The 20,951-nt window shown below is 43.7% G+C and overlaps 1 protein-coding gene across 2 annotated transcripts in view; it reads left to right on the top strand.

Annotated features, from left to right (window-relative positions):
* Positions 1 to 20,951, top strand: part of MSI1 (musashi RNA binding protein 1) — a 99,308-nt gene that overhangs the window by 13,718 nt on the left and 64,639 nt on the right. For both annotated transcript variants that reach the window (XM_033956165.1, XM_033956164.1), the window contains exons 5-6: positions 4,164 to 4,205; positions 9,078 to 9,170. In XM_033956165.1, coding sequence (XP_033812056.1) covers positions 4,164 to 4,205; positions 9,078 to 9,170 — 135 coding nt within the window. The remainder of the gene's footprint in view (positions 1 to 4,163; positions 4,206 to 9,077; positions 9,171 to 20,951) is intronic.

Below are 20,951 nucleotides of genomic sequence, written 5' to 3'. Positions count from 1 at the left end.
AGCTCAGAGGCCGTCTCCTGTATAGCTGCTTGCATTCCTGATTTATCAGTAGGTAGAGCGCAGGCTGTTTGGCTCTGTCCTAGCTTGACCGGGCTTAATAGTGGACTGGCTGAATGGTCCTCTCCCCCTTCGAGGCGTGAGGTGCTCCAACCAGATGAGGCAACAGAGCTGGACCAGGATGTTCAGTCTGACATAGACAGGGAGGATGGAAAGTCCAATGCCATGCCATTATTGCCTTAGGATGCAGTTTCTCTGGCAGAGTCTGGTTTTCTGCATGAGAACAGTGGTCATGAAGCAATAGTGGCTCTGGACTGAACATCACAAAGCTGGTCATGGACCACTGGGAATCACCAGAAGGGTCCCTGCAAGTGATGAAGACTATGTCCAAGCTTTACCTCATGGCTCCGTATTTCTAGCAACAGTTCAGCCAAAGGTGGATTCACTGGTGGTGCAGATCACCAAATGAACTTCCTTGCCTAGTGAAGGAGGTGTGATGTTAAAGGATACTCAAGACCGTAAAGTGGATGTGGTCTTCAAGAGACAATCTGAAGCTTTGGCCCTAGGGTTTAAGGCAGCAGCCTTAACTATCATGAGTCCCAGCCTCAGAGGAAGACAAAGACCCCCAAATGCTCCTTAATGGGGTGAATTATATAGCGGATGCTCTGTATAACATCAGAGTCATAAGCAAGGTGTCAACATATGCGATCTCCACCTAGTGGCTGCTCTGGATCAGACAGTGGGCAGGAGATTCAGCCTCTAAAGTCATACTGAGCAGGCTTTCCTTTCATGGGCAGTTGCTATTTGGCTAAGGTCTAGATGATCTGATAGCCAGAGTTACAGACTGTTGCCCTAAGGCCTTGCTAAACAGTAGATCCCAGGCAGCTCAGTGTCCAGGACATGGGAATTTGTGAAGCTCTCAAAGATTCTGTCTTTATGTGTGAGGCTAAGCGATGCAGAGGTCTTTCAGGGATCACAGCAGATGTTCAGTGGGGGCAGGAGACAGCAAGCCTCTGGTTGTCTCCTCTCTTCAGCTTCCAGTGATGCCAGGACAAGGGCCAAGCCCCCCCCCCCAAGATAGGGAGCAGGCTGTTGACCTATTGGTCAGTCTGGGTTCTGATTGGTGCAGTCCGTTGGGTCCTAGAAGTTATTTGAGGTTACAAATTTGAGTTCTCTGCCTCCCTTCTAGACCTTTTTGTAGATTCTCCAGCCAACTGGCTGGAGAGAGCCCTCAGAGTCCATGCAATGGTGCAAAGGCTTCTGGATCTTCGTACCATAGAGCCAGTCATGGGTGAAGAATCGGGCTCAGACAAATACTCTATATACTTCATCATGCTAAAGAAAGGCTCAGATGGCTTGAGGCCCGTTCTGGACCTCAAGTCGGTCAAAGCTGCACTGAATGTGCCATACTTCTGCATGGAGACAGTTTGGTCAGTTATAGTGGTAGTGGCACCAGGGGAATTTCTTGCCTCCCTCGATTTGATGGAAGACTATCTCCACATTCCCATTTTACTGGCCCACAGGAGATACTTGCAGTTTCATGTGCTGGAGCAGCATTTCCATTTCTCTGTGCTCCCCTTTGACCTAGCGATGGCACCTTACACCTTTACCAAGGTCATGGTTGTAGTAACAGCACACCTATGCAAGACAGGGATTCAAGTGTACCCATATTTGGATGATTGGCTAATCAGAGCCCTGTCCAGAGAGGAAGGAGAACGGGCAATTTTGAGAGTGATCCATCTCCTCCAGGATCTAGGATGGATAGTCAACTTCAAGAAGAGTCGGCTGGAAATGACCCAGCACCTGGAGCATTAAAACTATATCCAATTTTTGCAAATCTTTTACTTTTCTATCTGCAAAAATGTGGAATGAGCTTCCTTTGGAGATCAGGTTACTTTCTCATTTAACAACTTTTCCAAAAATGTTAAAAACATATCTATTTCAAAAATCTCTGGTTGATTCTTCTGTTCCAAGATAATTTTGGAATAGAATCATCTCATTTTCTAGCTGAATTTAGGAAATCTTGTTAACCGAGTCGAGCCCTTTTTGTAAGGGATGAATCGTTATATAAAAACAAGGATTGGATTGGAGTACCTGGGAGTTTTGTTCATCATGGCCTTGGGCTAGGTTTTTCATCCAGAACCATGCAGACTGAAGCTCAGAAGCAGTTTTTGGACCTGCTACAGAGTACGATTTCCACAGCATGGCATTATCTGCAGGTCCTGAGTTTGATGGCATAAAATGTATAAAATGTGACAAAAAAAAAAATGTAAAAGGAGTAGATTACAATATAAAAGAAGCCCATTTAGGGCTAGATCTGTAATTGGCACCCAAAGAAAGGCACTGAAATGATGTGCACTAAGCTAGAATTCTGTAAAGGCTGCTCTACACAAAACAACCTTTACAGAGTAATAGCTTACCATGCTTTTTGGCCCATATTTTGTAAATGGCACCTTAAGTTAGGCACCTAAATTAAGTGGAAAAGAGCCACTTAAACAGCATTAAAATCATTAAAAAAAATGTAGCTCCATCATGGCTACAGAGGTGCTTTATGACGCCTAAGGCCATTGTAGGCATGGCTAACACTGGAAGTGGCGTCGGGCATCGTAAAGCGCCTCTGTAGCCGTGATTCAAGCAAAAGGTGGGCACCAGAAATGTAGGCCTTTAAAACCCTGGTCTCCATTTCCGGCGCCTATCTTTCACAAAGCCGCGATTCTAGAAACGACACTGTTGCGCGATGGACACATGATTGACGGCCGTTTTTTAGGCGTCCGACGACAACGGCGCTGTTTAAAAAATCTGGCCCCTTCATGCCTAACTTTGGGCACGGGCACTTATGCCTGCCAAAGGCTGGTTAAATGCTTGTGCCCACCTGATGGCAGTTAGGTGCCCAAATGCAGGTATTCTATAACATCGTGGCTAATATCTGGGAATGCCCCTACCTGTTTGTCTGTGCCCCTCCCACGACTACACCACCTTTGGAGTTGCACACTATGAAATTTAAGTACACATGTTATAGAATAGGGCGTAGGACACATCAGCGTGTAAGTCCTAATTACTTTCAATCAAGTGCTTCATAACACCAATTATTGATTGATAGTGCCCAATTAGCATACACACAGAACTGTGACCAAATCTGCATGCCTAACTTGGGGCAGCCTATCCAGAATCCAGTGGTGTGTGATTAAAATAGCTAAAACCACCTAAACGGCAGATAAAGGCTACATGATTGTAACATAAGTATTATAACACTAATGAGCAATGCTATCAGTTAAAAAAAAAAAAAGAATTTACAATAACCGTTGTATGCTGCTTTGACTGAATTTTTTAATAGAGGATTATAAATAATAAATCAAATAAGTGCAGTTAGGATTTTTATTGTATTATATCTGATATTCAATTATTATCCCTACTTTTATTGCTTTGCATTCTGTTGTTCTGCACCTTCAGTGTTCTACTGTAAGGCCAGATACAAAACTAGATGTTATGCTATTTGCATGCTTTGCCGGGACTGGGCCAGCGCCAAGGCCAAGGTAGGATCTTCAGCTGAATCCTATCGTAGACTTTAAGCTACAGCAGTGTTTCTCAGTTCGGTCCTGGATTACCCCCTTGCCAGTCAGGTTTTCAAGATATCCACAATGAATATGCATGAAAGGCATTTACTTATAATGGAGGCAGTGTATGCAAATCACGTTTATGCAAATTCAATGTGGATATCCTGAACACCTGACTGGCAAGGGGGTACTCCAGGACCGAGCTGAGAAACACTGAGCTACAGCACACAGCTGACTTTCCGGAGTTGCGGCAGCAGCGGGGTATAATTAAATGGAGTTGGCGTATGACGATGGCGGGGGTGGCAGGGAGGAATCGGCGGTCAGCTCGCGTACCCCCAACATGCGGTCCGCACACCCTTTAGGATACGCGTACCACAGGTTGAGAAACACAGGTTGAGAAACACTGTTCTAAGATATCTCAAGGTATCTAGGCTGAATGTGGATCCTGGGTCTGGCTAATGCTTCCTTCAGTATTGTGTTCTGCTGACTCTGTCTCAGTACCAGTACTTGGATAATGGAAAGGTGATAATGTACCTGCAAAGAAAGTCTTCAAGGGCCAGGTACAATTTATAATCTACCAGTGATTTCTTAACTGTGTGTCTTTTCTTGCAGATTGATCCAAAAGTGGCTTTTCCTCGGCGAGCACAGCCCAAAGTATGTGATTTTCAGCATCTTATAACATACTCCAGATAAAGGTCTTTCTAGTCTGCCCAGTAAAGTGGCCAGAGCTGTATCTATTCTGAGTGTGCAAGTTACCCCCTCTATGCTTTTGTTTAAGGTTGTATCTTCTACTCTGTGTCTTTGTTTAGGGCTGTATACATGGGTCTTGAAGTGTGAAAGTCATTTTAAGTTTTGCTTTGATTTCGCCTGTTTGTTATGTAGGGATCCTTTGCACTTATCCCACACTGTTTGAATTGTCACTGTTTTTGACCCCACCCCTTCCACTGGTTGGACATTTCAGGCATCCACCATTCTTTCTGTGAACAAGTATTTCTTGATGTTATTTTTAAATTTACGTCTTGCAGCTTTAAAGCTAGTGACTCTTATAACTCAATGAGAATTTGTCTTTTTGATAACATAGCAGCTGAAATATGTGGAAATGACAGAGCTGATTTGATCATTAGGTGAACTAGGCGTCTAACTAGGGTGGCACAGTTTGGGGGGTGGCAGTCAGCAAGTCTACAGAAGATTCCTCATGGCCAGCGCAAGATCTAATCTAATCTTTGGTTTATATACCGGGTCATCTCCAAATGGAGCTTGACTCAGTTAACATAAATCAGAAGGCCAGACTGTACATAGAGATAAGAAAAAGGGTGGGTAATATAGTTTAGCCTGACCTAACGCAAAAATGGGCCCTGCGGTGCTTAACGATTACTGGGTCTTATGGGTAAACAATTGAAAATGGCCTATCATTCTAATAGAACAAGAAATTCCATTCCAGATCTCCGTTAACTTAAAAGTATAAGATTGACAAAATTTCCCAGCCAATTTGATCTTGAGCATCCATGCATGATTAAAGACAACTGGTGTCCACCCCCTTCAAACTTCCTGTTTCAGAGGGGGCAGGACCTGGCAAGTCTTGTGTATATATGAATGCTCAAGGCCCTTCATTGGCCACGATGAGTGTGTGGTGCGGTGGTTGAAGCTACAGCCTCAGCACCCTGGGGTTGTGGGTTCAAACCCCGCGCTGCTCCTTGTGACCCTGGGCAAGTCACTTAATCCTCCAGAGCCCCAGGTACGTTAGATAGATTGTGAGCTCACCAGGACAGATAGGGAAAATGCTTGAGCCTGACTGTAAAACCGCTTAGATAACCTTGATAGGCAGTATATAAAATCTTAATAAACTTGAAACTTTACATATTCTGACTAACATACCACACTGACTACCCATTTCCCTTAAGGAGTAGGGGAGGGAAGCTACTGAATACCTTCTGGGAGGGTCATAAGGGAGGGAGGAGGAGGTGCTGAACATCTTGGAGGGTGGGGGAAAGAATGGTAGATGCTAAACAACTTGGAGAGAGGAGGAGAGATACTGGATACCTCGAGAGAGGGGAAGTGGGGAAGGAGAGATGCTAAACTAAAGGGCTAAGGAAGGAAAGGAGATATGGCTGGACATGGTGGGGAAGGGCCTTGAGCCACTCCTTAGTAGGGGGAGGCACATGGCTGAAGGCTCACCTAGGGTGTCAGATACCCTTTGCCAGTCCTGGGAAAGAAAATAGTATATTTGCTAGCTACAGACCCCTTCTCCCCCCAAAAAACTCCAGCAGAGGAATGTTACTGGAACAGTTAACATGAAAGAAAAGGGAAAGATAAGAGTGCTGAACAGATGAAAAGACAAAGAATGATGTGACACTCTAGGACAGGGGTGTCAAAGTCCTTCCTCGAGGGCTGCAATCCAGTCGGGTTTTCAGGATTTCCCCAATGAATATGCATGAGATCTATTAGCATGCAATGAAAGCAGTGCATGAAAATAGATCTCATGCATATTCACTGGGGAAATCCTGAAAACCCGACTGGATTACGAGGAGGGACTTTGACACCCCTGCTCTAGGAGGACAAAGTATAAACAGAAGAAAGCAAAGACTATATGTTAGTAGCTAGTGTCAAATACACAGAGTAGGCAGTGGCATAGCGAGGGTGAGAGACACCTAGGATGGTGGTGCCCCCCTCTTTCCCTGCCCCCCTCCTGCCATACGCAAGCCCCTTCCCCGTACCTTTTAACTTTCCCGGCGCGAGCAGCATCACCACTAACTTGCTGCCCACATTGGCTTTGGCTCTCCCTCTAATGCAGGGGTCTCAAAGTCCCTCCTCGAGGGCCGCAATCCAGTCGGGTTTTCAGGATTTCCCCAATGAATATGCATGAGATCTATATGCACGCACTGCTTTCAATGCATATTCATTGGGGAAATCCTGAAAACCCGATTGGATTGTGCCCCTCAAGGAGGGACTTTGAGATCCCTGCTCTAATGCCACTTCCTAGGTGCGGGACCCGTAAGTGATGTCAGAGGGAGAGCCGACGCTGGCACAAGAAGCAGGTTGGAGTTGCTGCTCACATCAGCGAAGAGCTAGAGGTGCTGTGGGGAAGGGGGAAGTGAAAGCAAGCGCGTGGCGGGGGAGGAGTGGGAAGGAGCGGGGAGGGCAAAGAGGAGGATGGGTGCTGATGCTCCTACCAAGATGGCAGCTGGGGTTGACCACCCACCCCCTTCCTACGCCACTGAGAGTAGGGATGAGATAATGGTCTTCCATAGAACTAGACTGGAGTCCAAAGTGAAAAAAAAGTCTTAGTACATTGGAAAAAATTAAGGACAGAAACAAAGACTCAACACAGAGCCATGTTTTGGCACAGCTTCAAAAGTCATAGTGATCCGGGTAGGTCCAACGAATTCAGCAAACTCCAACATGCAGATGAGAGTGATCAGAGGAATGCCCCCATCTGCAGGTACGGATCGCTCTATAGCGATCCCCACGCATGTGCAGACCATCTGTAGATGGTCTAAGCATGCACTGGACCTCCGGGCCGTTGGAGTTTTGGGTTTTTTTTTCTTCTTCACTTTTAAATCTGACTAATCGAGGAACTTTTTTGAGCCCGTGGTTTTAATCCGCTTAAGTCTGTGGGTTAAAACCACAGGCTTGCAATGTGGGGAAGGGTGGGAGAGTCGGGGCAGGCAGGCAGGGTGTTCGGGTTTGGGTCTGGAAGGCAGGCATGTTCAGGGCAGGCAGGCAGGTGCGTTTGGGGCAGCAGGAGATCGGGGCTGACAGAGCAGAGAGAGCAGGGCCGCAGAAGGCAGGGCATTCGGAAAGGGCTTCAGCGACTGGTCCTCAGCAGTCACTTATTTTTTTTTGATTGGCCAGCCCAGTCGGTGTTGCAGGGTTTTGTTTAGCGAATTGCGTCCCTGCCTACTTTGCACGCCGTTGCCCTCATTTGCATGCGCGGATCAGAGGATGCTCGGAAGACAGGTAAGTGAATCGGGCCAGGGTCGCAAACCAATCGGTTTGCTTTGTGAATCTAGCCCATAGTACCTGAGCTGTTAACAGTAGGAATCTAATAACCATTCATGTGTCCCACACTTGATCAGCAAAATGCCGCTGTGGTATTTAATGACTGTCTTAGCAGTTTTCTGCAAGCAGTTTGTCCCAGGTTCTATAAAAGACATCTAACAAGCAATTAACACCTTATAATTGGCTTAAATTAAAATTAATTGATGATAGGTGCCTACCGCAGTTTCCGTATCTGCGGATTCGCTTATTCACGATTTTTCGGCTGCTGACTCCACCCCCCCAAATTACATCATCATCATTCAAGTTCTTTTTCCTTTTACTGTACTGATAAAAAAGTTTATCACTTACCATTCACTCTGAAAATCACTGCTTCCATGCTTTCTCCCACAAAATCGCTGCCTCCCTGCTTCCCAGTGTGCACTGAGAAAAATGCTGCTTCCCAGCATCCATAGAGAGAAAGGCTTCTTCCCAGCATGCATGTAGAAAATCGCTGGGAATCGCTGCTTGCCTGCTATTAGCCCTAAATTCTCTTTGTATCGTTGGTAATCGCTCCTTGCCTGCTATTTGCCCTAAATTCTCTTTGAATCGCTGGTAATCGCTGCTAGCCTGCTCCAAGCCCTGAAATCACTGCTTGCCTGCTCCAAGTTATTTGCGGTTTCAATAATAAAAATGACGATGTTTTCTACAAACCGCGGATAACATATAAAAAGTTATTCGCGCCTGTGGTCCGCCTGCATCCCCCGCGAATACAGAGGGAGAAGTGTATACCTAATTCGACATACAGAAAGTTACAGTGCAGCAGTATTTCACTGTTTGAACCTGTGAATGGCTATTGGATTCCTCCTGTTAACAGTTCATATATTATGACTTATGACTCCTGAGACAGGCAGCCTTCTGCTGAAACATGGCTCCAAGTCGGGTCTTTGTTTCTGTCCTTAATTTTTTCCAATAAATGTTATGACTGGTTTTGGATTTTTTTTTTAAACTTGGGCTCCAGTCTAGTTTTATGGAAGAATATTCCCTCATCCCTACTCTGTGTACTTGATTCTTGTGAACATAGGGGTTTTTCTTGTCCCTTTGTGGCTTTTTTAAAATCTTTCAGTAGCCAATGTTATTCAGCTGAGAAACACATGGAAGTGAGGAGGTTAATTGCACAAAGGAATTCAGTAATAGATGGTGCAGTAGTACCGAGGCAAGCTCTTTCCTCAGAATGGACTTGTTGCAGATGATGTGATCATTTGTAATCTAGAACATGTTATCCTTAGGAATACAGATGAGGAACTGTTTAGCAGAATGAATTTTCCATTGCATCTGCCCCTGCCAAAGTCTTTGACCTGGAGCAAGTGAATCACTGTAGGTACTCAAATATATAGAAATGGACATTGAATTCTAGCATCACTAGAGCAAAAATATGTAAATTGAAGTGTTGGGTTTTGATGACAGAAAAGCATCCTGCTAAGAGAATGAATACATTCCAGACTCCAGTTTTTTGTTCATTCTCAACTTTTATAATTTTTTTGATTTCAGATGGTGACAAGGACAAAGAAGATATTTGTGGGGGGTTTGTCTGTAAACACAACCATGGAAGATGTGAAGCAATACTTTGAACAATTTGGAAAGGTAGGAACTGCTAAAATTTAGTCTGGGTGAAGGAAAATGTTATTCTTTCAAATTATGTGGAATGGTCCATGTTTGGATACCTATGTGAGGATAAATTAAGACAGTAAAAGGAGCCTTCATTTCCGTTATTCTCTTATAACTAGCCAATCTTTCATCAACACTGACTGGAGTACAATCAAAGAGAAAACCAAAAAAACTCTGTGGAGTGACGATGTTCCCAAATGGACTTTATTTGAAAGTGTCAAAGTTCCAAAGGTACACTGAAATCATCCACATAAAATAATTTCATCCACATAAAAATGAATCATCCACACAAAAGCCCTAAAGGACCTAGTCCGCCAGGGATACAGGACCCAACACGGTCTGCGTTTCGACAAAAAGTCTTCTTCAGGGGCCCCTGGGGGTCCTATAAAGGTGAATACGTGGGAAACAATTGTGTGGTGAGCCGGAAGTGAGACACTGGTTTTCTTTGGATTTTCTTCTTTGTGGATATTTTGGGGTCAGTTCCTTTTGTTTTTTGGAGTACAATCAAAAACAGGAAAATCAATATAAAACTAACAAGTAAATTAATGAAACAATATACAGGGTAGGCCAACTGTAGGTATACAGAATTTATTCATTAAATCTTTGTATTTTACAGGTATTGAATAGGCATAATACAGTATTGAACTATAATCAAGTATATAATGTAACTGATAGAAAAACTTCACATGAATGTTACTACTGACACCTATAAAATAAAAAGAAATAATAAATACTGTATACCTACTTTTGGCCCACTCTGTATAACAATTAAAGTATATATACACAATTCTTATGTTCAAACAATTTTATTGAAGACAATACAAAGTATCGACAATAAAGATTTCACAATATAGCAACTGTGTCTTCATATGGATATGACATTATCCCTTCCCCCATCCCCTCCTCATCTCCTCCAATCAGAAACAATTATACTTCTCCCTCCGTATTCACTGTAATAGGGGATTAACAGACCTGCGAATACAGAAAAACCGTGAATAACTTTTTCATATGTTATTCACTGTTTTCTATTAAAAACCATCGTGGATATGGTGAAAACGCGAATAACATGGTGGGGAAACCTGGCCTGTTCCTGAAGGAGAGGCAAAACATGGTGAAGAAAGTGCTGGGAATCATCGTTTTGTTTTTTTTGTAAACGCTTGGAATCCGCTATTTCTCTATGCAAGCTGATGTAATTTGGGGGGAGGGGGTGGAGCCAGCAGAGCTAAAAACCGTGAATAATCGAAACAGCGATTGCTGAAACCGCAAATACGGAGGGAGAAGTGTATAACAACTTTGAAGAACTGGTAAGCCCCCATTCTACAACGGACCAACACATTATATATGCCCCCCTCCAACCCACCGTCTCACCATATTTCCCCCCACTAAATCCCCTCCTCCCCATCCCAAAATCCCCCCCCCCCTCAACCACACACCTCCCCCTCACAAATATAGATGCCTCACACCTCCTTCAGCCCAAACACCGGAAAGGCCAGCCTTAAATGCTATTCTAATGTGTTTAATAGTAAGCTACGTCATAAACACAATTTTTGTAAAGCCAAAGTAACCAACATTAAGGTTTTCCCAGAAAAACTAGCTGGAATAGGTTTGTTTCCAGAATCTTATGGAAATCCATCAGATCAGTTAAACTATGAGACAGTAATAGAAAATACCCTAGACTGGATAGATGTTTGCCTTGTTATCTTAATTGAAGGAAATTCTAACATATCACTGACTAGAGCAAAGCAGCTGTGAAGAATAGTGAAAATCCACTAAGGCTTCATTCTTCTGCTTATACTAAATTAGATAGCTGAAGCCTTAATACAGGCAGTTCCTGGATTAAGAACGAGTTATGTTTTTAAAACTGTTCTTAAGTTGGATTTGTATGTAACTCAGAACTTGTAGATTTTAAGATTCTCGCTGCTTATCTCTGCTCTAGCCAGTGTTCCCTCTAAGGTACAGCATGTACAACCACACACTGTTCTTAATGTGGCCATGCATCATTCCTGAATGTGCTGCAGGAGAAGTGCAGGAGTCTATGCCACTGGAAATACTGCTCAGTGAAATCAAATGAAGCCACAAATCGTACTTAAGTCAGACGTCTGTAACTCGGGGACTGCCTGTATAGAAACATAGAAACATGATGGCAGATAAAGGCCATCTACAGTAACCATTATCTCGTCCTCTCTCTATGAAATCCCCCATGCCTATCCCAAGCTCTCTTGAATTCAGATACAATCTCCGCCTCCACCACCTATTCTGTGAGACTGTTCCACGCATCTACCTCCCTTTCTGTAAAAAAGTTTCATCTGATGATTTGAGAACAATTGTGCATGCCGTAATCACTAGCCATTTAGGCTATTCCACCAAGTCAGGGGTAGTTTAATGGTTAGAGCAGTGGGCTGAGAACCAGAGAAGCCATGTTCAAATCCCACTGCTGCTTCTTCTGATCTTGGACAAATCACTTGACCCTCCATTACCCCAAGTACAGAAGCTCTCTGGGGACAGGAAAATATCGACTGCTTCTGAATGTAATTCATCTTGAGCTACAACTGAAAAAGGCATGAGCTAAATCCTAAAATTCCTTCCCTTGCCCTTCTTTGTTGTATCAGGGACTCGATGACGGTAATACCAGACACAACTTCTCCAAAATACTATGGCAAGATTGGTTTCTGGATGAAGATAACTCAACATAGCAGTCCTGTACTAGAAGTCATTGGCTTCTAGGTGAATGGCACAAACCTTTTTAAAATTCATATTATGACCATTAAATATTGCTGCCACATGTGTCCAAGCTCCCTGTATAATTTGTTATTAGCTTATACCAGGAGGTATTTTTGCCCTACCTTCAGTATCATCGTCCTGACCAGTGGTTCCTAACTCTGTCCTGGAGGGCCACCAGCCAGTTGGGCTTTTGGGATAACCGTAATGAATATGCATGAGAGAGATCTGCATATAATGGAGGTGCCAGGCATGCAAATCTGGTCCATGCATATTCATTAGGGCTATCCTGAAAACCTGACTGGCCTGGTGGTCCTCCAGGACACGGTTGGGAACCACTGGTCTAGACCAGTGATTCTTTACCTTTTTTGAGTCATGGACCCCTTTAAGAATTGGTGAAAGTTACAGACCTCCTTCTCCAGAAATAATCACATAAATATCAACTTTGCATGCAATGAATATATTGCGCTAAATATACTTTATTTATCGAGATTTGATTGTCTCATACATATATGACATACACAAATGGGTCCTTTTATCAACTGTGGTAGGGGTTTAACGCGCGTAATATCGCGCGTTAAACCGCCTGCCGCGCTTGCCGCTAACACCTGCATTGAGCAGGTGTTAGTTTTTTAGCTGGCCGCGGGGGTTAGCTCGTGATGAAATGTCCGATGCGCTAACCCCGCTAGCGCGGCTTGATAAAAGGACCCCAAAGTATTATTAAACTTTAAAGTGAACAATCTAAAAAAAAAAACCCACTCCTTTTTTATGCAAAAAGTAATGGCCACTCATAATTATGAAATACAATCATCTTGTGCAAATTAAAACAGATCTACTACTACTACTAGCACATCTACTCTCGTTATCTATTTTATTTCAATAAGAAGGTTGTTATTGTGTGCCTTGAATAAGAATATGAAACTGTGGCGTGGTCTTCGACAAGGTGATATGCATATCATCTTTGACATCCAATCTATTTCAACTGTTCATTTTGACAACGGCGAGAGACGTAACATGCGAGCAAAATCACGTGTGAAAATTTACGTGAGAAAAATCAACAGTACAGTTATGAATATAAATGTTAATTTTTATCTGACCCTCACAGACCCCCTGAAACCCATCCAGGGACCCCAGGTTAAGAACCCCTGGTCTAGACATAATGTCCACTAGCAAGACTGCTTTTAGTTGTGTTGATCCTGTTATGAAATAGCCATAGGCTATCCTTAATATTGCATTCCTGTCTAGTCTTTGGGATCAAGTTCTGGTTGTTTTTATAAGGTTTCTCTCATCATTAGGTGAGCCCTCTTACTGGATGTCATATGGTTGTTGATTTATTTTTATTGTGTGTTAGTGTTTATTTTTGTGTCTTTATGCTTTTATTGTTATTTTTGTATTAATTTTATGTACGCTGCTTTGTACAGTATTTCAAATCAAAACCAACTAAACACATAAATAATTTAACATAAAACCAAATCTAGTTTCTTCACCTAGGAAAAGAAGATGCATATTTGTGTATTAATAGGGAAATGTGCTGGGATTACATTTTCAGGGCTGATATTCAGAAGGAGGAAGAGAGACGGTGGGGGGGGGGGGGGAGAGGGGGCAAGCACTGATAGGACATGTGATTAGGGAAGACACGGGGACAATAGCGGGTAGGAGAAATTACACACATATGGTAGACTCTGGGAACATTTATTGTAAGGGGGAGGTGAGATGTGAAGGGTAGTTGCTGGGGCATGTATTAGGGGCATGTGAGATGTGTAGAGTCAACAGGGAAGCTATGTGTTGATAGGAGATCATGTGTTGAGTACTTAGTTTGGATAACGTTGGGCAGCACTTTTTCAGAAACTTATAAACTTCTTTTCTGATCTTCACTTCAAGGCTGTTCAAAGTGATGTATAATTGCCATAAAAATTTCCAGTATGTTTAACACCTCAAGTTTTTGGATTTAGCAGCAGCCTTGGGAAAACGGGATTCAGTGTAGCAGGATGTCTTTGTGCTTAGCAGTTAAGAGGGGCATTAGAGCTCACACTAATCTGATGCAGTGGCTGGGATTGGAGGCGTCCTGCCCCTGGGGCCAGGGTTGCCATGACAGCGGGAACCAAGAAAAGCAGTCAGCGGCAGGCTCTTTTGTTCAGGTCTAAATTGGCGTTGGCATGGTGAAGCGGCCCCAGCAAAGAAAAGAGCACAAGAATAGGCCAGAAGAGAGAGAGACATAGTAGGGGCTCAGTCAGGAGGGAAATGCTTCAGAGAACCCAAGAATCAATGAAAGGAGGGAAAAGTCCAATTGAAATGGCTGTCAGTCAGATTTAGCACTTGGCTGCTGCAAGTGTCCCCAGACTACCTGCTGTTAATCCCTGCCATGCCCAGAAGGTTTCCCTGGAAACAACTAACTCTGAAGGACATTTTTAATTTGCAGGCAAGAACTTGTCTGGCAGAGTGAAAGGCCTCAGTACTTTTGTCTTTTTGGTCTCAGACTGAACTGAATAGAAAACAAATCTTTTCCCATCATTTTTACAGATTTTGGTTTGATTTTTTTCTGTTTTGCCAAGTTTGGTTACTTTTGCAACAATCCTGTTAATAAAGAATGCACTTTTAAGTTGCCTGGCTGGGTAAAAAGTGTGCAGGGAGTTCTGTACCTTTGTATCTGGCAGGCAATCTTCAAAGAGTAATGGGCACATTATTGAGGTTCTTTTTTTTGTTTTCTGTGTATATCTAGTGATAAAAGTGCCTTTAGGTTTTATGCTTCCTTTTACTCTTGGTGCAGGAAAGAGAATGGTAGAGACAGTGATTTGAAAAATTCGTGACCACCTAAAACCGCTCCTTCTCTGGGGACCTTGTTTTTAATGCAACTAAAATTAACAAGCTGTGAATTCCATACAAACCTTAGGATGATTGTCAGAAAAGCAAATTTAGCTCAGCTCAAATAAAATTACCTGAGTAAATGGCACTAAAAATAATCTTCAGTTTTATTGTTAAAACATTGTATTGAAACTTTTTTTTTGGGGGGGAAGGGGTCTCTAAGGGGCAACTAATAGAAGCTGCAGGCATAATTGAGAGCTGCTGTCTGTGAAGTCTTATAGAGAGAGCTTCTCCACCAGATCCTGTTAGCTAAGAGTTGCTCTCACAGTGAAGGAAAATCTTCCACAATACAAATTCCTTCTTTACACTTAACCAATCAGAATAAAAGTTAAATTCTATGGGTGCAACATTCAAAGAATGCTGAGCTTCTAAAATTGTCTCTTATTTCCAGTCAAACTAACGAGCATAATAACTACTCAGCTGAAATTTTAATTTAATTTAGGAGCTTAAAGGTTATACTTATAAATTTAGGCCTGCCATTTGTTTACCTAGATTTATCAGCCTAGTCCTGAAAATCTGTGCTAAACTCTTCTTTTCCCTACCCTAAAGCCTCTCCTGTTACCATCCACTTTTTATGTTCCTAAATGTAAGAGTTAGTAAATTTTCAAAGAGGCCAATTTAATAAACGTAATTGTCAACAGCATAAAGGTTTTAAATATCAGGCCCTATGTTAAAACAAAGTTCAGCTGGTTAAACCCAGATGTTCAATGCCAGCCCTATTCAGGGTTCAGCACTGAATATCCCGTTTAAGCGAAGTCAGCTAATCCATATCTGATTAAGTCTGATATTCAGCATTTACATAAAGAAAAGACTGACTTTTATGTAGTTATCCTCGCTGGTTAAGTGCTGACTCCGCCCTGGAACATCCCCAAAATAGCCAGTTTTCATTTTGGCTCTCACTGGTTATTTTTCAGTGGCACTAACTGGTTAAGTGCTGCTGAGAATTAGTGGTTAGTCTTAAATAAGCAATTTAACTGGCTGTGAGCCATTTCTTATTTATTTAATAATTTATATTCTGCATATCCTACAATTCTATGTGGATTATAAATTATTCAGGTACTCAAACATTTTCCTCTAACTGTCCCGGTGGGCTCCCACTCTATCTAATGTACCTGGGGCAACGGGGATTAAGTGACTTTACCAGGGTCACAAGGAGCAGTGTGGGATTTGAACCCACCATCTCAGGGTGCTGAGGTTGTAGCTCTAACCACTGCACCACACACTCTGGCCAGTTAAACTGCTTTGAATATCAGTCCCAAAGTAACTCTTAAATGCAGTCTTTCAATACAGCCATTAAAAACTCAATTCTGACTTAGGAACCCAAATTTATATATTACACATTATGCACATAGGCTGATATTCAGATTGTGGGAAGCAGGCCAACTAACTGACCGCGGATATTAAATGCCAGGCCGTTTCCGATGGCTAGCTTTGAATATCTGGTTTATTTTTGGCCAGCCTAAACTTAGCTGGCTAAGTTAATATCCAGCACTGGCTAGTTAAATTTATAGTGGTCAAAGATAAACCTGCTCTTTGTACAGCCCGATTTGGCCACTAAACGTGGCTGTTCACGGTCAGTCTTGGTGGTCACTCTCAATATTTGCAGCTATTGTGCGAGATGGCTGTCTAACCTTTACCCACTAACCACGAATATTTAGTGGAGAGAGACGGCGATATCTTGTTGAATATTACGCAAACCGTTCTGAGCTCCCTTGGGAGAATGGTATGGAAAACTAAATAAATACATACCGATACATTTGTAGGGAAAAGTGAAACAGATTCTGCCTGAGCTTTATGAGAGGGTGCTGAAAAGTTCTCAGCCCAACCAACTCCCTAAATTCTTTAAGCCTGTTATATTAACGGGTGCTAGAATAGATGTGTGTGTCTGTCTTTCTTTCTCTCTCTCTCCTTGGCCGCTTTCTGTCTTTCTTTCCGTCTCTCTCTTTCCTCAGCTGTCCACCACCACCAGCAATTCTCCCTTCATTTTACCTCCCTCCTGTCCAGCAGCACCTCTTCCCTACTCCCCCTGTCCATCAATACCTGTCCAGCAGCACCCCTTCACTGCTCCCCCTAACCAGCAGCAGCCCTTCTCCCTTCCTTTCACCTCCCCACTGTCTAGCAGCACCCCTTCACTGCTCCCCCTGTCCAGCAGCAGCCCTTCTCCCTTCCTTTCACCTCCCCACTGTCCAGCAGCACCCCTTTACTGCTCCCCCTGTCCAGCAGCAGGCCTTCTCCCTTCCTTTCACCTCCCCACTGTCCAGCAGCACCCCTTCACTGCTCCCCCAGTCTAGCAGCAGCCCTTCTCCCTTCCTTTCACCTCCCCACTGTCTAGCAGCACCCCTTCACTGCTCCCCCTGTCTAGCAGCAGCCCTTCTCCCTTCCTTTCACCTCCCCACTGTCTAGCAGCACCCCTTCACTGTTCCCCCTGTCCAGCAGCAGCCCTTTTCCCTTCCTGTCACCTCCCCACTGTCTAGCAGCACCCCTTCACTGCTCCCCCTGTCCAGCAGCAGCCCTTCTCCCTTCCTGTCACCTCCCCACTGTCTAGCAGCACCCCTTCACTGCTCCCTAATACCTGCTCCCAAACCGCGGCTGTTTCCGTTGCGTGGTTCTATAGAGTGAGTGAGGGCGGGAAGGGGTAGTCGCCTGTGTTCTACCTGCTCCCAAACCGCGGCCTCTTCTCCCTTCTCCATTCTCTGTTGCGTGGTCCTCTTAGAGTGAGTGAGGGTGGAAGGGGGGGAGTTGCCGGTATGTTCTCTGCCTCCTTGAGTCCATGGTCGCCATTTCAAACTCCGCATGCGCAGGAGCCAGAAAACCGCCACAAGCTTGTTCTACTGGCACAGAGCTACGGATCACGGATGCAGGGATCATGAAGTTTGAAGTGCACATGTGCACTTATGGTTTTATTATAGTAGATTTTTCCACTGTAGCTGAAAATAGTGTTATCTTACCCCCCTCCTTTTTTTTCAAAAGCGTAGCGTAGTTTTTAGCGCCGGTCACAGTGGTAACAGCTCCGACACTCATAGAATTCCTAGGAGCATTGCAGTTGTTACTGTTGCGGCTGGCGCTACAAACCGCGCTACACTTTTATAAAAAGGAGGAGTTATTTCATTAAGTGACAATTTGCGGAAACAAAATTCTGTGTTTTGTCATTGTTTCAGATCATTGATTGAACCATAGTCATGTCATTCCCTTCTTGGATGGACTGAGAACTTTTCAGCACCCTCCTCATATCCTTTAACTGCAGAAAGGTTTTTCAAATTAATCTGCAAATACTTTGCCAGCTAAGGGCTAGATGCACTATATTCAGCTTTAGCGACATTCGCTTTTACTAACCTGATGCACAAAATGGCTCACTGTGTGTTTTTCCCCTCAATCGCCCATTTTCTGATCCGGTCATGCAAATTAGCTAAAACCCCATTCAAAGTAGCCAAGCGATTGATGCATTAATATTGCTTAGCTATGCAAAAAAACCCAAGAGTTTTAGCTATCAGAAAAAAATGAGTGGTCTAGACCTGTTGGTAACTGTGTTACCAGCAGGTCTGTCTGATTTTTTTTTTATCAATGGCACAGATATTTTGCGTGTGTTACACACGCAAAATATCTTTCCCATAAAAAACCAATATCTGTCCCAAAACAATATCTGTCTCATAAAAAATCAATATCCTCCCCCCAAAAAATATTTGTCCCATAAAAAAAAACCAAATGAAAAAAGCCCCCACCACCGATGATGGCCCTCCCCAATGATCCCCCAACAAATGGAACACCAGAAATCCCCCCCGAGAGAAAATTGGCAGGAGGGATGCCCACTCCCTCCTGCCAATGGAGGCCCCTCACATCGAACCATCCCTTATCCTTTTGAAAAAAAAAAAGGCAGGAGGGATGCCCACTCCCTCTCCCTCCTGACAATGGAAACCCTTTCCCCCCTTCCTCTCTCCCCAAGAAAGGCATAAGGGGTCCCCTCGAATCCCACCTCCAATTCCCAAACCCCCCTTACCTTTGCTAGATGTTGGGAGCAGGAGGGAAGCATATTCCTCTATCTGCAAGCCCCGCCCGTGGAAAATGATGGGCCTTCCCCTCCCTTGTGCACCATGTGATGCACGAGGAGGAGCCTAAGGCCCTGATTGGCTCAGACGCCTAAGGCCCCTCCCCTCCTGATTTGCTCAGATGTCAGACATTAGGTCCCTCCCTGTGAATCAAAGGGGATATAGAGGGAGGAGCCTAAGGCCCTGATTGGCTTAGACATCTGAACCAATCAAGGCCTTAGGCTCCTCCCCATGCATCACATGGTGCACTGGGGAGGGGAGGGCCTGTCATTTTCCATGGGTGGGGCTTGGAGCTGAAGGGACATGCTTCCCTCCAGCTCCCAACATCTAGGAAAGGTACAGGAGGAGTTCGGGGAGTGGGGTTCGGGGGAGCATCCAGTGGCAGGAGGGAGTAGGCATCCCTCCTGCCTTTTTTTTCTTCGGGAGGAAGGGGAGTAGGGGATGGTTGAGGGGGGGTTGGTGGCACAGGGGTCCAGGACCGGGTGGAGCCATGGTACTGGGTATTTGGCCAGGCAGGAGGGAATAGGCATCCCTCCTGCCATTTTTGCTGCCATGGAGGGGGGGGGGGTGTTTGCAGTGCTGGTTTGGGGGGGTTCATTGGGGAGGGCCATCAGCGCAGAGGGGCTTTTTTTTTAATGGGGCAGATTTGTGTGAGTGTAAAACATGAACAATATCTGTGCCATAAAAAAAAGAAGCCCTAACAGCAGTGACAGGAGGCTGCTTCCCCTGCCATTGCAGTTAGGGTTCTGTGCATGTGTCAATCGCTCACTGAGCGGGTTTGCTTGCATATAATAATAATAATAATAACAGTCTATATACCGCAGGACCATGAAGTTCTATGCGGTTAATGCATATGTAATGCATCGATCTCTATTCCACAATCGTCCAGAGAATCAGCCAACAGCGATCCAGTCGGTATTACCGACTGACTTTAGTGCATCTAGCCCTAATTTTCTTTTACCATTTATTAATATACTTTAGCTCCCTTTTTCCTAGGTCTCTTCCTAACTTTATTGGGGGCTTGATAGTGTGAGAAGTTTTTTTTCTTGTTATATCCATAATAGAGGATATGTTTGTTAGACTATTTCTAGTTTCCTGAGCAAAGATACTGGCTTTGTATTGTGAATTATTATTAAAATAATAAATAATAAAAAAGAAAAGTTTTCCAAAGATCTTGGGTAGCATGGGTCCAGGAATACCAGCATTCTTTGACCAAAAAAAAGTACTTTTGTCATTCTCTCTGAAGAAAGAAACTAGAAGGGTGGCCTTTGTTTTGGCATTATCCTGAGGGTTTTCAAGAAACCCAGTCAAATCAAAACCACAGAATGCTCCAAATAATTCAGGCCACCCTCTGCCTGATCCTACACAAGTGACGTTTTAGAAATATAACAAGAATTGAATACAATTTTATCAGTCAGGAACACACAATGTCTTAGAGATAAACTTCCTGAGTAAAATTTCTGCCAAAAGCAAGTGAGATTTCTTCATTTTCCAGACTCCAGTTCCATGTTCTCCCGCTTAAAATGAACATTGAGACTGTCCTTAATAGAAGAGATTGAATTTGAGGCTTCAGTTTCAAACATTCTTTGTGAAGTAAATCTACCAAATCTTAAAATGTATCCTTAACTTCAGAGGCAAAAGTGCATAATCCAGACAGCAATTCTTCTGTTCCAGTGACAACTTGCCAAATATACATTAATGAAACCTCAGAAACAAAGGTAACCTCTTTTGAAGATGAACTCACTAGATACTGCAGTAGGCATCTTAGCTTTAAAGGCCAAACTGAAACTCCTGCATCATAACAGTCTTTATTCTCCTTGATTAGGCTGGGGTAGCATATCACATTTCAAACGTGGAATTAATGTAGTGGGACAAGCTGGAGCCTCAGAGGCTCATAATAATTAAAAAAATAAAATAAAATCCAAAAACCGGCCTAAGTCAGTACTTGGACGATCAAAAAGACAGGTTGTCCAAGTACCGATAATCAAAACTGGTTTTAGACGTATCTAAAACCAGCTTAGGCCTTTTCAGTGCTGCTTTACACCCAAAATAAAAAGGAGCGTTTTTGGAGGAGTGGATAGGGCGGGATGTGGGCCGACTTAGACTTTGTTGTCCGGCAGCCCTAACCAAAAAA

Source organism: Geotrypetes seraphini, chromosome 8, assembly GCF_902459505.1.
Source record: "Geotrypetes seraphini chromosome 8, aGeoSer1.1, whole genome shotgun sequence".
Lineage (NCBI taxonomy): Eukaryota > Metazoa > Chordata > Amphibia > Gymnophiona > Dermophiidae > Geotrypetes > Geotrypetes seraphini.
The sequence above is the reverse complement of the archived record's forward strand: the minus strand, read 5'-3'. Positions and strand labels throughout refer to the sequence as shown.